The 16,600-nt window shown below is 35.8% G+C and overlaps 1 protein-coding gene across 1 annotated transcript in view; it reads right to left on the bottom strand.

Annotated features, from left to right (window-relative positions):
• The window catches only part of BMT2 (base methyltransferase of 25S rRNA 2 homolog), an 82,490-nt gene extending 67,066 nt beyond the window's left edge, over positions 1-15,424 (bottom strand). The window contains exons 1-2 of the mRNA XM_032483663.1: positions 14,969-15,424; positions 440-581 (exon numbers count right to left, since the gene is read on the bottom strand). Of these exons, the coding sequence (XP_032339554.1) occupies positions 440-581; positions 14,969-15,128 (302 nt within the window). The 5' untranslated portion in view covers positions 15,129-15,424. The remainder of the gene's footprint in view (positions 1-439; positions 582-14,968) is intronic.
• Positions 15,425-16,600: the final 1,176 nt, after the last annotated feature.

Here is a 16,600-nt window from a genome sequence, read left to right as displayed (position 1 = left end):
CCTGAATCATATATAAAAAGTACAGGATTTGGAAACTTTTAAGATGTTTTCAGTTTTAAAGAATGGAAAAATACTCATTTTTATTCTAATGAACATACTTACCCAAAGAAATTTCTGTACTACAACTTACTAATGATGAGTCAAGTGCTAAATCTCTTATTTTAAATGTATCAACACTTAAACATATTAAATGTATATAAAGCTATACTTTTAAAAAGTTGAAACAAAAACTTTAAAGTTATATCAAAGAAAAACATTTTGATTAGAAAAAGATGAATGAAATAAACTGAGAGAAAGTTAAGGCAAGGGGGAGAAGTTGTTTAAAATACATCATCTATTTTAAAACATTTCTGTTTTTGTATAATGAATCATATACAGCACTGCTTAGACTTAAGAGTTTAAACAAAAACCAAAAATGTTAATTCATAAAAACACTCACCTACAACACCATTCAATACGACCTTCGCCCTCACAAGTTTTTGCCCAATGATTATCTGCCAAATTTTTCATTGCAACAGCATATTCACAAAGTGTTTCCTCATCCTCACAATGTTCTCGCCAGATCTTATCAAAATCTCCCACTAAAAACAAAGAAAAAATAAATTAACTTTATTTTAAAATGTCAGGCTCTTAAAAGTTTTAGCAAAATCTAAAACAAAATTATAAGGCAAAACTTCATAAAGTTTAAACATCATAATTTTTAAAGCTCCTTTATACAAAAGGATGCATCATTTTAACCATGATGATTTGATAATCAAATAAATTTTACCATTTTAAACAGGTGGATTTGCAAAGTTGAATAAAACTAATAAATGTAAGTAGACATATGCCAGTTATCAATTTATAAACCAAAAGTATGCTGGTAGAGGATAAGTATGGCTGGTCATTCAAACACTAATTATCCTGCTACCATTGGGCAATAGTTCCTTGCAGAAACAGAGAAACCACTTAAGCCTGCTTCTTGCCTGTTACTTTCTTGAATTTCTACATAATTATTAGTCCCCTATATTAAAAAGGGATTGACAGGTGAGATGGCAACATAAATTAGCCAGAAAGTTAAATATTTGTATTTATACACTTGGACTTGCTCTAAGCATACTACACTTTAAAAACTTACAATCCTAGGGCAAAAATATTGCTGGAGAAACTACCTTGGAAACCTCTCTGAAGTTTTGAGTCTTTATAAAATGAATAAAAATTATAAGCTGACTATATTATGTGGCCACAGCATTACTTTCAGCTGCTACTATTTTTCTTTTTAAATAAATCAGTCGCTACACATTTAATATGAAATCTGAAACATCAATGTGAGTTCTTTATAAAGAAAGGTATGAGAATGCTATGGCCAAATAAGTAACATTAACATAATTATAAGGGTAAAAGAGTAAACAAAAATTATCAAGGTGGAGTCATTCAATGTTCTTAGACATAAGACTTAGGTTCTCTTGCCACCTGTTCAAATGTAGGCAATTGTTTAGTAAGAGAATAAACTTAAACACATAAATAGAATAGCCAAATTTGGGGATGGTGATTGTATTCAAATTCTTTTCCCAGGTGAGATGATTAGATTCTAGTATTTAAGAGTTGAAGATTTTAAGTTTGAAAAACTTTACTGGTTATTTTAAGCACACAGTTCAGTAGGTACTGAGTTGAAAATCAAACTATTAGCCTTCTAGTTTGACCAACACAATAAAGAGAAATAAGGGTACAAACATGCCCTCACACATGCATTGTTCAGTTAAGATGAATATGTATCAGTCTTGGTCTGAATATTGATTTTTAAATCCAAAAAGGATGAAAAGTTTTCTCTTTTTTGTGGTCATATTCTTATACAACAATATTTTCACTAATCACTACTATCTGTGTAGAGACAGGGCTCTCAAATTGTTATATAGCAGATTGGCAATAACTGTCCACTAAAAACAAGCAGGCAAACAAATTTTTCTAAATTCTCAAAGAAAAACTCCTTAGTTTAAGCAACATCTTTCAGATGTAGTTATTTATCAAGTTTCTAAATAAAACTACAGGAAGTAAAGCCTTTGAAACAAATATTTTGATTATTGTTACTTTAATAAATCTCCAATGGTTCATAAAACTATTCTCAACTTTATTCATCAGACAACGCTAAACAGTTCATGAAGGTATAGTTATCATTTCAAAGGTGCTTTATCTTTTTTCAAGATGGATATCTTCAACTCTAAAAGGCCCTTTGCTTGAACATGAATGTTTCAATGTCCTATGTAATGTACATGTCATAAATAAATACATAAATTTACTACATTTTCTGGTAATAGAAGTCATTCAAACAAAAGTTCTGTGATCAAATATGTTTGGGAAAAGCTATGTTTAACATACTTAAACAGATTTCCTTTCTATAAGACTTCTTAGTTTATTTTTTTAATTTTTATTTTTAAATTAGAGTACCATCAGTTACAATGTGTCAATTTCTGGTGTACAGCACAATGTCCCAATCATGCATATACATACATATATTTGTTTTCATATTCTTTTTCATTAAAAGATTTCTTAGTTTAGATTCTGTAGAAGGCCCCACTTAAGACAAGGACCTGTGTATAAGTAATTTATTCAGGAGAGAATCCTAGCAAACAGGAGTAAGAATAGGGAGAACAAGCTAAGGAAGCAGAAAATGCTAATACAAGGGTACATTATTGAGGTTGCTGCTGTGGGCAGCAGAGAAGCATACAGAATGCCTCTGGAATTGTGCACCTAGAGGATGGGAGACTGAAGTATTTATCTATCAGTTACTATCCCTCATTAACTGAGGGTTGTTAACAACCTATATTTCTAGTCTGCACTTAGGTACTGAAAAGCAGGATGCTCTCAGTGGGCTCCAGCAGTGCTGGTGAAAGGTAGAAAGCAGAAAAGAAAGCAGCACACATTTAAATGGGACTCTGTTGGGACTGGGTGCCTCTGAGCTCACAGTGTCTGTCCACCATACCAGAGGACCAAGGGTATATATGTGAGCCATCAAATGCATCTATTACAAATTCTCAGAGTCCTCTAAGTCACTGCATATTGTGAAACTCAATTAACACTAGAATTGTTCCACTAGCTAGGTGACGCAAAGACAAGTGTACATATATATGGAAACCTACTGCCCCTTCAGCTTTTTAGAAGACCTTTGGTTTCTCACACTCAAAATTCTCTTTAAATACTGTCAATTATTTTTAATGAAGTTTTAAGGCTTACTATCTGCTACTGAAATCTTGAGGAAGGATTCAAATTTTGTCTGTAAGCCTAATCAACTCAAACTAATTGCAGACTTCAATTTAATGTTTTTTTTTTTTTACTAACATTTAAGAGTCTCCAGACTCTCCAAATATGCTGATACTGAAATTGATGAGATTAATAGTGTAGTACACTTAATATATAATTGAGACTAAACAATGCAATTGTATACACTTTTCATTCTTTCAACAGATTTGCTGAAAAAATACCCTATGTCAAACACTACAGAGAATAATAAAGTTAACAGTATCAAAGGAAGAGAAGATGTAATAAAATGTGGTAGCTGCTCTTAATAGAGATAGGAACCTGATATATTCCCTATGTTCCATGTAAACCATTCTGGACTCAGAACTTTTTTAAATCACATATATATTCAACAAAAAAGTATCAAACCCTGTCTACTAGGTATACATTGTATTAAAGTGTTTGGTTACAAATTTGAACAACAACAACAAAAAAAGTTAGCCTTCAGTTATGAGAAAATTCCACTTTCCAGAATATCCCTGAAAGCTTATTATTTTTTAGATAAATCAATTTATTAAAAATAGAATAGGAAAATTCAGGGGGTTTTTTGGCAACAGCCCATTACTTATTTTTACAGTATTCAAAATAGTGCTACTTACCCTTAAGTATTTTTAAAATAATTTATGATTTGGGTTGTAAAAGCCAAAAAAAGTTAAGGTTGACCAGTACCCAGTATACATATTCAAAACCCTCCCATTAACTTGGTAAAATTACATATACAAAAAAATACATTAAACTCAATTCTATGTATTTTTGTTATAATTTAGTTATTAGGTCAATCAATATTTAAAAGATTGTCTTATTTAAAATGATAATACTTTTCATTATCAAAAGTTAAATCAAGAAATAAGAACTTGCTGAGGTCTGTATCAAAGCCCTACTCAACATAACAAGCAATGCTTAAGTATTCAAGTTCAATCAATCAGAGCTCTCAATGAATAATTAGCCTTATAATGATTCTAATATATTGGCATTTGTGATGACTCAAAATCATTATGATTAATAATCTACTTTCTTATTCATTTTTATAGGCATCCTATGAAAACATGAATGTATCTTAAAGTAAAAGGGGGGGAGGGAGAAGAAGGGGAAGGAGAAGGGTGAGAAGAAAAAGAACGGAGAGAAGATGAAAATCTCCAATGAACACATACATTTCACTTTGCTTAAATACAGAGAACTTGGGCAATTCAAAAATTATATTTAGAAAGCACAATTAAAAATATATATGTCCTGCAGCCTAACTTGAAATTAAGAATCAATAAACATATTACAGTCAGACCAAAATAATAAATCTAAAGAAGAAATCAGTAATCATTCGTTCAAATACGTAGTTTTAAGATCAACTTAAAGCTCTACCTAGTCTTAAAAACAGTCACCTGACTGTCTATAAAATTCTTGAATGAAGTTCAAAATTACCATGACTTCTGTTTGTTACACTCTTTTCACATTTAAATTTCTTAAAACACTAATTAAAAATTAATTAATAATTTAAAACACAAGCGATGTCAACTTAAAGTTGCTAAACCAAGTTCAGTATGGAAATCAATGAACTGAATTATTCTGAAGCCTACTACCAAGATAACATCATACTTACTGACGAAATTCACCTTCACAAACATTAAATGCCGCAACTAAAGTATAAACAAAATATAACCTACTTCCTATGAAAAGACAATAACTAAGAAAAAATAGCCCAATCATTAACTGATTAATTAAAAAGACAGAGTTCCATGGAATCCAAGGGAAAAAAACCCACCAAGCTCATAGAAACAGAGAACAGATGGGTAGATGCCAGAGACAGGGGGTAGGTGAGTGGGCAAAATAGGTGAAGGAGATCAAAAGGTACCAACTTCCAGCTATAAAATAAATAAGTCATAGGGATGTTAAAAAAAAAAAAAAAGGACAGAGTTCCATTTTTAATATTTTATGATTATCTTAAGATATTATTACTTTGACTGCATTGTCTTTGTAAGGACCAAGGACAATGAAATAAGTTAAGGACAATGAAATAAGTTAAGAAGTTATTTATTGTTGCTTTTACTTAATAACCTCAAGAACAGCTGTATTACAGGTCCAAACTCAAGTGAACCAATGGAATCCCTAAACTATCTCTTTAAAGTTGATTCTACTCTTCCTCTATGAATTAACCTCTCTCATAACATCTGATATAGCAAATTTCTTTCCTTCAAAACATAAGTGAATTCACATATTCTTTGAGAGGATTTATCTGCCTTCCACTTGATCATCTTACAATTTCCCCAAATATGTAACTGCCATCCATATAGTACTTCGTCATTTGTTTATATATAGAGTTATCTATTAAAACCAGGTGTGATTTTCCCATTAGAAAGTTTAAACTGAAAAGCAAAGACTACTTTTGATTTATAACTTGTATAAGCTATATAAGTTAATCATGGTTCCCCATTAATGGGGAGAAAGTAACTTAAGTTTTCACCATGCTCAAAAATGACAGGAACACCAGAAAGAACAAATTAAATTAGTTGTTACAGTAAAATTCAAATTATAGCTGATAACTTTCAACAGCTAACAGTGATGAATAAGCAGTAAAATTTGAGTATGTTAAAACAGTGTTATCAAAATAAGAGGTTTAGAGTCAATTTTCTGGAGACTCACTCTACTGTTTTAAATCAATTTATAATTTTTTTTCCACTTTACATTATTGTTAAAAAAAAAACTTGCAAGTTTTAATGCAGTCATCTCCATTAAGTTCTTTGACAACAGTACATGGATCTTTTTGGAAAATCTTTAAGATTAAGAAGAAAATATTGGTAATAACACTAAATAGATTAAAAGGTACTTAAATATGAAAAAATGAATAGGTGGTACTAAGGTTCATGCATTTTTACATGCCAGGACCATCTGATGTGAAGCACACTAGAAATAAAATTTTCTCAGTAACTATCCTAATTCTCATTATAAAAAGATAGACTATAACGCACAGAAGGTAATAAATTTATTAAATATAAATCTGAGGCCAATTTAAGATAGGAATTGCACGCCATTATTCTTGGTGGTTTAGCCTTGTGGGTCATGATACCAAAGATTAACAGTGCACTATTGCGGTTCTTAAGTGGTGTACAATGCAGAAGAGAAGGCACACAATTCCATGTATATAAAATTCTAAAAAACGAAAATAAATCTACAGGGACAAAAGATCAGTGGGACCAAGAGTATAGAGAGAGAGAATGACTGCAAAGGAGCACAAAGAAGTTTTAGAGGCAATAGAAATGTTCTACGTCTTGACTGTGGTAAAGGTTTCATAGGTGTATATATCTGTCAAAACTCAATGGATTATATACTTTAACTGGGTACAGTTCATTGCATATAAACTGTACCTTAATAGATTTCATTATAAAATATGTGCCATGAACACATCAAAAGTTACAAAATAAAAACTGTATTTCATAAAATTTGAGGGTCATCTAAAAATAAGAAGTAATTTTGAGTATCACAAATCTTAAACTTTTAAAAATACAAAAAATTTTATTTTTACTTAGGTATATTACCAAATATGGGCTTTAAGATGCATTATCTATGAATGACCAGATTACCAAATTCAAGTTCAAAGAACATTGAAAGGTCATTTTCTCTAACATGAGGTAAGCAGAGAAACTCATGACCAAATGGAAACAAGTTCAACAGCCAACCTAAGACATTAAAACAAAGTGTTCAGGACCAGATTGTCTCACAAACATATTTAAACCACACACAGACCAGCCTTCTCAGAATTCTTGAGCATCTGATATAGTGTCACACCTAAAGGTGGGACAAAAACATCCAAGGTGTTTGGTGATGAAGCAGCTCTTGAGAATCAAACAAAGAAACTAGCTGTAAAGCTGCATCTTACATATAACGAGCTGCAACTAGTAGTTTCTCTGACAAGGGGAAAATCCCAAAATTCCAATGCAGTAAGAGGTTGGATCTTTCATATAAGAAGTCAGAACTATAAGCAGCAAAGGGGGCAAAAAAAAAAAAAAAAACTACAGCCATTTTAATACTGAAGAAGAAAGTGACTACAGAACAGTCTAGGTAGAAATTCCAGGAACCATTCAATCTGCAATGTCCTTAAATGCATCCAGGCAGAACAGCTACAGATACACTTATAACTTTTTAAATTATGTATTTAACACACATAATGCTTCCTATGTGCCAGATACTGTTTTAAGTACTTTACAAATATTAACTCATTTAAATCTAATACCAAGCCACTGAGGCAGATTTTTACTTTACAGATAAAGAAACTGAAGTACAGAGAGATTAAGTAACCTTCTCAAAGGTACACATCAAACCTGGCAGTCAAGTGCCGAAGTCCATGCTCATAACCACTATACCACCTTGCCCCTCTTTATGCGTTTTTAACTTATGAACTTTAATTGAAACAAACAAAGCTTTGCACTATAGCAAAGTACACTGACTCTACTAGCCACAAACAAATGGTCTTTTGTCAGTCAAATGTAGTTATTTAGTCTCTGCAACTACATTATTAGATTTCTGGCAGTGCTTTCAACTCTGGCTGCATACTGGAATTACCTAGAAGTTTCATTTAATTTGTCTGAAGTAGGAATTGGCCATTTATTTTACTGCTTCCCAAATGAATCCACTGTGCAGCCACGGATTAAAACCACAGGTCTATAGCAAGGTTGTAAACTCAAATGCCTGATGAAACAATATACAGAGCAACTGAGGCCCAGGGCAAACTCAAGAGTCGAATCTTAATTAAAAAACAAAACACTGTGTGGATAAAACTTCATATTTACAAACATAATTTGGCCCATGGTGAATTTTCTGTGCTTGGAGCATTCTCTTATTATAAACATATTTATGATAAAAAAAAAAAACCAGTTAATCCAAAATGTAAAACTCTTTGAATACACCCTGTACAAGAGATGGAAAAAAATCAAATTAGAATCAAAGGCATCAGTATCTATTATTCCCCTGTGAAACAATGACCACACAGATCACTTGTTTAGTGTAAACAAAGGAGTTATGGAGAATCTTTTGAGACTTAATTTCTGTATAAATGGGAATAGGAATTTCTATATAAGTAGAGGAGTTTCTATACAAAGAAGAATAGGGGATACTCAGATGTCCCTCGAAAGGCATGGGGATTCTAAAATAACCCTTGCAATGAGCATTAATATATCTACACTTAAACCACAATAAATTAGTACAGTTTAGATCAGCATTTCTCAGGTGTCTGGATTGTTTTACAGCCAGTATCAATTTCACCTCCAAAATTTAGGGAATTGATACTGGGGTTGCAAAATTTTTGCATGTGAAGTTAGAGTACATAAGTAAATATTTACACATACACAAAATTATTACCAGCTTCTAATACCAACACACACAGTGACACACATTGCATCATTACAATATCCTTATTAGTTCTCTTTTTTTTTGAGAACAAACTTTTTTTTTTTTTAACTTTTGGTTGCCACTGCTATTTGGGAACCAGTGAGGAGGGAAGAGGGAGGACCAGATAAGAAGAGAACTGGAATTCACAGTATACAGTAAAATAAGGCAAGCTGATTCAACAAACATGTATCAAATGTTAATAACAAGGTACTTCGAAATATTTACATTCCCTACTACTACACAGGGTTTTTTAAAATAGGATGATGCTAATAATAATAATTTGGACCATTTTCAAAAGGTTTAATTAATCTAATATACTCATTTAAGAAGATATGACCATAAATTCATTATAAAAAATTTGTATCCAAAAGTTAAAATTTTTAAGTTACGATTATAAAAAGATTAGACTCAAATATCTGGAAATATCTGTATTAACTTCTTTCTTTTGTGTGTGTGTATGCCTTATATCTACAAGGTAAGATGCTAGGTACTAGGGATACAAAGATAAAAGGCAGAGATCTACTCTAAGGAACAAAGTTTAGCAGGAAAGACAGACAAGTGAACTGCTAAGTGATAACTACAATACAGGCAAACAAAATTGTGCTATGGGAGCATAAGGCAGAATGGGGAGCACTTACTTTATCAAACTGGACACTACTGGTATCTTCTGTTATACCTTACCATCACTCCAGCCCTCACAGCTTCATCTTCAAGAGAGGGCTTCTAACTCTTCACTTCCAAGTGATACCTTCAAACTAAATCATCACCACTATCACTATGACAAGCCAACCTGCCTGTCTGTGCTCTTTTCTTCCTGCCCTCATCACAATACACACATTTACAAAGAGAACAGGGAAATGGCTACTTATATTTTCCCAGGCAAGAAATCTTGGCATCATGTTTGACTCTTCCCATTTACTTTCACTAAAACTGCTCACTTTGACCTTCAAGAAGTATTTGACTTACCTTTCTCTATTTTCGTGATTGTTACTGTTACTTATGCTATTATTAACCTTAAAAAATAGATTAGTGTAAGAGTCCCCTAGCTGATTTCCTTTCTTCTAGATTCCTTCCTACTCCAATCTACAGTATTTTATCTCAGGGTTCCTCAGCCCTTTGTCCACTGTATAATCTATGGAGATTTTAAATAATGCTGATGTCTGTGTTCCACAAAGTTCCACAGATGACACTGATATGAAATCAAGGCTAACATCCACTGCATTTGTTGCTATATTTTCTTCTCCACAAAACAATCAAAGGCTCTATACCAATACTTCTGATTTTTACTGTATCTTTTGAAATGTAAAAAATACCTAGAAAGATACCTTACTCCAAGGTTGACCAAAAATAACAAAATCAAATAGTTAACGTACTATGTGCCCCTCACTGAGTTGACTGTTTATTAGTCAATGTTCCCTTTATATTTCAGTGTAACTGATTATTAAATTCTTTTCATTTTTTTTCCCTTGCTACAATGGCAGTTCAAATTTTCCTAGGGCAAAGTTAACAAGCCATGCTGTGAACAGTTTTCACCTTACTTATTTTGCTGATTGAGCAAAGATTCTATCATAAAAAGTAGCATTTTCTGATTCTATATCAAAATGGGCATGACTGGGAAGATGTAAAGAAAATACAGTAAAACTTCATTTGAAAAAAAAATGTAAAACAAAGAGAACCTGTTAAAAGTGTCTTGGGGTCATGGAGCTAGTTATTTTAAAGTAGTATTGAAGACCATCGTAGGGAAAAAATAGGAAATTTCAATTAAAAACAGACTCTGTTATCCTAATTTTAAAAATAATTTCAAAAATTTATTACAAGAAAAACTCTAACATTACATTCATTCTTTCATTTTTAGACCTTTTGGCTATAGTTTAAAATTATTTCTAATTCAAAGGTTTTTTCCCTACTCCCCACCACAATTCTCTTGTTTTAGATACTTGCTAAAGAACAACCAATCACAAATGTTATTCTTCAGCTTAAACTACATCACTATTCTAGCTCTCTCTTTGTCTCAAACAAATAGAATAATGTGAATAATCAATAAGAATTAAACATCTAAACTAGGCTACTTAGTCATTGACTCAAAATGCTAACAGCTCTTAATCTTTGTAACACAATTTTTTTCCAGACTTAGTCTACAGAACCAGCCTATCCTGTGTTCTCCTTTTCTGTTTCAGTATCAGTAATCTGTCTTATTTAACTACTTTTATAATATCGTCATTGCTACTAAAGACATTGATTTTTTTAATGTAGAAAAGCATAATAAAGATCACCCATTAACCCATGACCTTAAGAATACAATTGTCAACAGGTTAATATGCATTTTAATTTTTCTCTGATTGATAACCTGCATGGGTTTGTTTATGTGACAAACTGTTTTAACCTGTTCTGGCATAAAGAGTAAGTAACTTCAGAGACTTAATAAATTGATGAAAATTGCACAAGATAGGTTAAAAAATCAAAACTAAATGGAATGGAGATCATATTTTTATTACTAACAGCTGCAGCTTTTACATTTTCTTAGAGTTTTTACATAAATACTTCCAGTTTGAAAAAAGAGATACCAATCATAATAACAATCATTATAGGAATGGGATTATGTGACTAAGATTATGGAAAAAATCATACAAAGACAACTGAAAATACACAGTTCTCAATTAGATATGTACTTACCAGGCAATCTGATTAAACAATGAAGTCTCTATTTGGAAAGCAGAGACTTACTAAAAAGCTGCCTACAGCTCTATGATATATTTAAAATATTTTTGGCTTAGAGGCCATATTTTGAAAATTCAAAGACAGAAAACACAACTGCAAGCAAATTTCAATTTATATAAACTCAATCTAAAAGACTGTCCCTTATATATAAATAAATGACTGACACCAGAAACATTCCTTCTCATCACCACTGATAAACATTTCCCCCATTTCCTTTTGGTAACTACTTCAGATATCAGCACTGCCTGGAACACTGACCTTTATCTCCAATTCTCACTTTACACTTATACAAATAGGCAAAGGATCTCTAAATGGTGACATAGGACAGGCAGTAAAATGGAGTAGAGAGGGGAAAAGTGGTAAAAAGAAAAGAGTGCATTAAATCTACCTGCTGGACTTTATCTCCTATTCACTACCCTCTACCTCAATCCTGCTTATCACCAACAACAAACATTAGTGGGGCAAACAGGCTGGGAAGTGTAGAGAGAAACCTTTTTCTACCGCAACAGAAAAATCTTATTTTCATTTTCATTTCTGCTTCATTTTCAATTCCACTACCAGAGATAAGGGAAGGGAAAACTATATTATCCAACCCGACACTCGTTATCCAGTTCTCACTCCTGTCCTTACTATCCAGTGAATGTTTTGCCTCCTTCTTCATTTTGCTCCAACTTACCTCCTTCTCTGCCATCACTTCCCAAGAAATCTACACCTTACATAACCCCAACTCAGCTAATCATACCTATCCCATGAAATGCCTCATTCCCATCAATTTACATCCTTTTACTTAACACAAATTCTAGTCTACTTCCTGCTTCCCATTTTCCCTCCCATAACAACATCTGGAATCACTATTAGGCTTGGAATTGGGAAGAAAAAATTACTATCCCCATAAAATATGTTCAATGCTAATGATGAACTATCCAAACTATCCAAACTTAAAGCAAGTTTGTTTGTTTGTTTGTTTTACTATATGGGGGATTTGGCTCACTCATGTGTAAAAAGGAAGGAACTAGTTTAGATCATCACTTCAAAATGTGGCTGACAAGTTTCCAAGTACCACTCATAGGGTTTCTGAAACTGTACATCTGAGGTGGAATACAGGAACATTCTAAAAAGAACCCATGAGTCTACTGATTATCCATGTTTGGGAATCATTGATAAACGCTAAGATTCCTTCTAGTCTAACATTCCAAGATTCTAAGCTGGAATTTTCACTGCATTTCCTGATAGGAACAGTGTTATAAAAGGATAGCTTCTACAGTTACTGGTATTACAATTCAGGTATGTTACTGATTAAATAAGCCTTTATAACCTGACCTAGCACCTAATGACCATTTATATTATTATTTTATAACCAGAGCTGACTTGCAAATGAACTTGTAAAATATGTTCGCAGATTGGGGACCATCAGTATTACAATAATACTAAAACCTCAAAGGAAAACACTAAAAATTATTCCTTTAGCATTACTATGTGCGTGATCAGACTTTTTCAGATGGCTGTTTTGTGGATTTTTGTCAAATTACAAGATTTGACCTACATATCAGAAATAAAGGTAGAAAGGCTCTTTTACTTTGCTAGTTCACTGATGGGGCTTTGTATATCGCTGGAGTAGATCATTGCTGGAATTCAGGGCATTAAAATGCCTTAAGAACAGTCTCATTCAAATGTTTACAGACTGCCAGAACTACCTGCCCAGAAGGATACTAGATCATTCACTTGTGAATTATATGTATCTATTCTAGCTCTGGTAATTTCCAACTACTGATTCTCATTTTAAACAAGTGTTCCCTTGGTTAATATTCAGGCTTAAAGACATGTTTCAACATGTGGGAACTAAGCAAGTATAAACAGCACTTGAAGACATGGTGACACATTAGCAGTGTATTAATTTAAGTGGAACAAATTCATTTATGAATAATGAATAATAATGAAATTATTATAAATAAGGTAAAAATGGAAATTAAATTATATGCTACTAATTTTTTCTTTCAAAAGATGTACTTGCTTAAATTTGTACAGAACAGCATAAGAGAAAGTGAGCCCATTTATTTCCTCATTTATCCAAACAACATAAAAACCTACAGTGACTGCTATTATGTAAGTGCATTCTCTGAATATCAAGAATGATGCAATGGTTGCTATGGTAACTACTCATTTTATTGAATAAATTGTGGGTTGGGGTTTAAAGCATTCTTTTAAAAAAAATTTCAATATATTAGTATGCCTGATAAGTCTCTTTCTATTGCTACCTATTAAACAATAACTATAGGCCATCTTTGAGAATGACTATCTAAGCAGCTATTAAAAAATCAAGGCTTGAGTTGCCAAGGGAAAAAACTTTGAATTTAAAGTTTGAAAAATGAAACACACCAGCTACATTCAAAAGAACAAAAGACACTTAGTTTTAATCTTCTAGAGTAATTGAAAAGTGTTTGTAAATGAAAAGTAAATGATTTTACCTGTCTGCTCCTTCACTGTCATAATTTTGCTTCTAATCCTCACTTAACTAAGTATAAGACCAACACTAGAAGGCTGCTTACTTTTCAGTTTGTAATTAAGCTAAATAAAGCCAGAGCAAGTAGAAAGTTATCTCTCATTTTGATACTTAGAAGAAACGTCTTGAAAAAAAAAAAAGGCACATAAAAAAGTGGGAATTTTCACTGTCAGTTTCTTACAAAATAGCTCTGTAAAAAAAAAAAAAGTCTATATTTAAAATACCAAGGATAACTGTAGATCCCAACAATAAACACTCCTCAGGCCCAAGCAAAAGCTACAGCGGCTTCTTCCTTCGCTTAAGATCCTCCATGAGAGGGGTTCCCAGCGATGTAGGAATGGCTTCACCGGGATGCGGATCTTTAAGGAGGCTTGGTACTTACACAGATTGCTCAAATCTAAACAGCATTTTGAGAACCTGCCCCAGATCTCTTCCTCCCCTGCCTAAACAAACACTAAGAGCCAGCATTTGAAGAACGAGGGAAGGGGGTAGGGGGCAGGATGGAGCCCCTCCCCCTTTTAACAAGGTGAAGTCCAGTCAGCTAAAAGGCCTGCTGACTTCGCAGCCCTGGAAGCCAATGCGAGGAAGCCCGGCCGGGCTAAACCCGCAGAAATGAGGTCCTCGTTAGGGGGTCTGAGGCAGCAGCAAATCAAACAGGCTGGTCAGTGAGGGGCAACTCGGGCTTCTCAGTCCGTCCTTTCTTTCTCGAACGGATTCTACCTGCCTTCGTGTTTTAGCTTCACGGCTCTCGCAACGAGCGACCTCCACCTCCTGTGCGAGTCTAGGTGTCTGTTTGTGGTGACAACAAGCTCAGCACCCCGGCTGGGGACAGGGGACGAGAGGGGTGGGGGCTCGGCTCCTCCACAGGCCTGGAACTCTCCTCGAGGGCCCTCGAAGAAAAGGGGGCGGGAGGAGCGCGCCTGACGCCGACTGAGGACTCGACCGAGAAGGGGGCGTCCGGGCCTGGGAGAGCGGCCGTGGCCGGGGCTGACGTGCAGCTCCTTCAGGTGGTAATGGTGGCCCCTTGTGGGGAGGGGAGAGGCTGACAAGGGGCTGGGGGCGACGAGGCCTCCCTTTCCTCCCGCTCAGCTAGCTGTTTACCTTCCCGGTACTTCTTGCGGAGCCGCCGGTGGACGCTCTTCACCACCCCGGAGAGCTTCTCCTGCTCCAGCTTCCGCTCCTGCTCCCGGGGCGGCGGAGTGCTCGGGGGCCCGGCCCCCTGCCCGCAAGCAGCGCTACGGCTGCCGGCCCCCGGTTCCATATCGCCACCGCCGCCGCCCCTCGGGCCCCCGCAGACGCCCGCCTGACGGAGGAGGTGGGGAGGGAGGAGGCAGCAGCGGAGGCAACAGCGGGAGGAGGCAGAGGAGCCAGAGCGACGGCCTCGGAGGTGGCCCTTACCCAAACGCACAAGCTGATTGGTGGACTCTGGAAGGCTGGGCGGAAACGGAAAAGGCCAAGGGCCAATGGACTGAGACCGCCGGGGGCGCACCCGCTTGTTTGGGAAGGTGAGCAGCTGGAGGAGGCGGGGCTTGCAGGCTGGGGTTGCTGAGGCGGTGGGAGCGCTAGGCCGGACTGCTCGTCTCCTCTCCCCGCCGCTCCCCGGTGCTGTGCGCAGGCGCTGTGCTGAGGCCATGGGAGACGAGCTGTGGGCCACGCGCTTGCGCGTCTGAGGTTGCTCAGTTTGGGCATCATTTTACCTCCCAGCTTTCTCACGTCTTTCAGCCATTCCCTCTCTTGTTAGTTATATTCTAGCTTGATGAGGCCTAGGTCCTCTACCTGAGCCCCACTGCACGTTGTGAGTTGAAGGCTCCCAATAGCAGCGTAGAGCCGAGAAGCGCTTTTGAGATGACTTGGCGGCACTGGAATTTTACCCCTTAAAAAACCCAGGCATGGATGCTTTCATGGGCGCCAAGGAAAAGCCTGGCTACTAAGTACCGGTTTAATTCACGGCCGGCAGTGGTTAATGCCGCTAGTGTCAGTGCTGAGCGAAGGGCACAGAAGCTGCGGAAAGGAGAGGGCCAAGAAAAGCAGTAGAAGATGACAGGAGAAGGGGAAGGATGGAGGTAACAACCGATACCCTCAAGAACTTTTGTGGTGGCCTGGTATCAGAGAAAGTCTGCCTTGGTCTAATTCGCGCCAGGACTCTGAGCGCCTTTAAAGTTGTCTTGGGTGACCTCCTGCCCCTTAATTCGGTGGGTTAATCTATACGGAGTGTGCAAGTGTATTTGGCAACCTGTTCTACCTCCCTCACTTCTCTCTCCTCTTGGGAAGCTTATGGGGAATGTGGTTACTGACTTCCGTCCCAGAAAAGTGTAACGCTGCTTTCCAGCGACAGGTAGATTCTGCAAGCTTCGAAAGCGATACTGAGGCTTCTAGAGTGCCAGATTCAATCAGCAGAGATCATTAATAAATTGTGTTAGGTTGTAGCGTACCCACCCTACACCCCCGCACCACAGTTTTTGGTTACATGATGTTGTTTGAAAATTGTTGCAATAATTATCTGATCAGTGATTTTATAAATATGAATAAAGCTTGCATTAGGTAACTGTGTTATATGCCATCTTCTGAATAATGAAGACTCTGAAAAACAAGGCATTATACACACTCTCCAGCACATAAGCGGAGCAGGAGGGAGGATGTGAAATTTAAGATGAATTATGTGTCCCTGCACAGTGAAGAGGCAGATCAAACACAGATAAAGTTCATAAGAACTAATTGTAATTATGAAGAGAA

Source organism: Camelus ferus, chromosome 7, assembly GCF_009834535.1.
Source record: "Camelus ferus isolate YT-003-E chromosome 7, BCGSAC_Cfer_1.0, whole genome shotgun sequence".
Classification (NCBI taxonomy): domain Eukaryota; kingdom Metazoa; phylum Chordata; class Mammalia; order Artiodactyla; family Camelidae; genus Camelus; species Camelus ferus.
The sequence above is the reverse complement of the archived record's forward strand: the minus strand, read 5'-3'. Positions and strand labels throughout refer to the sequence as shown.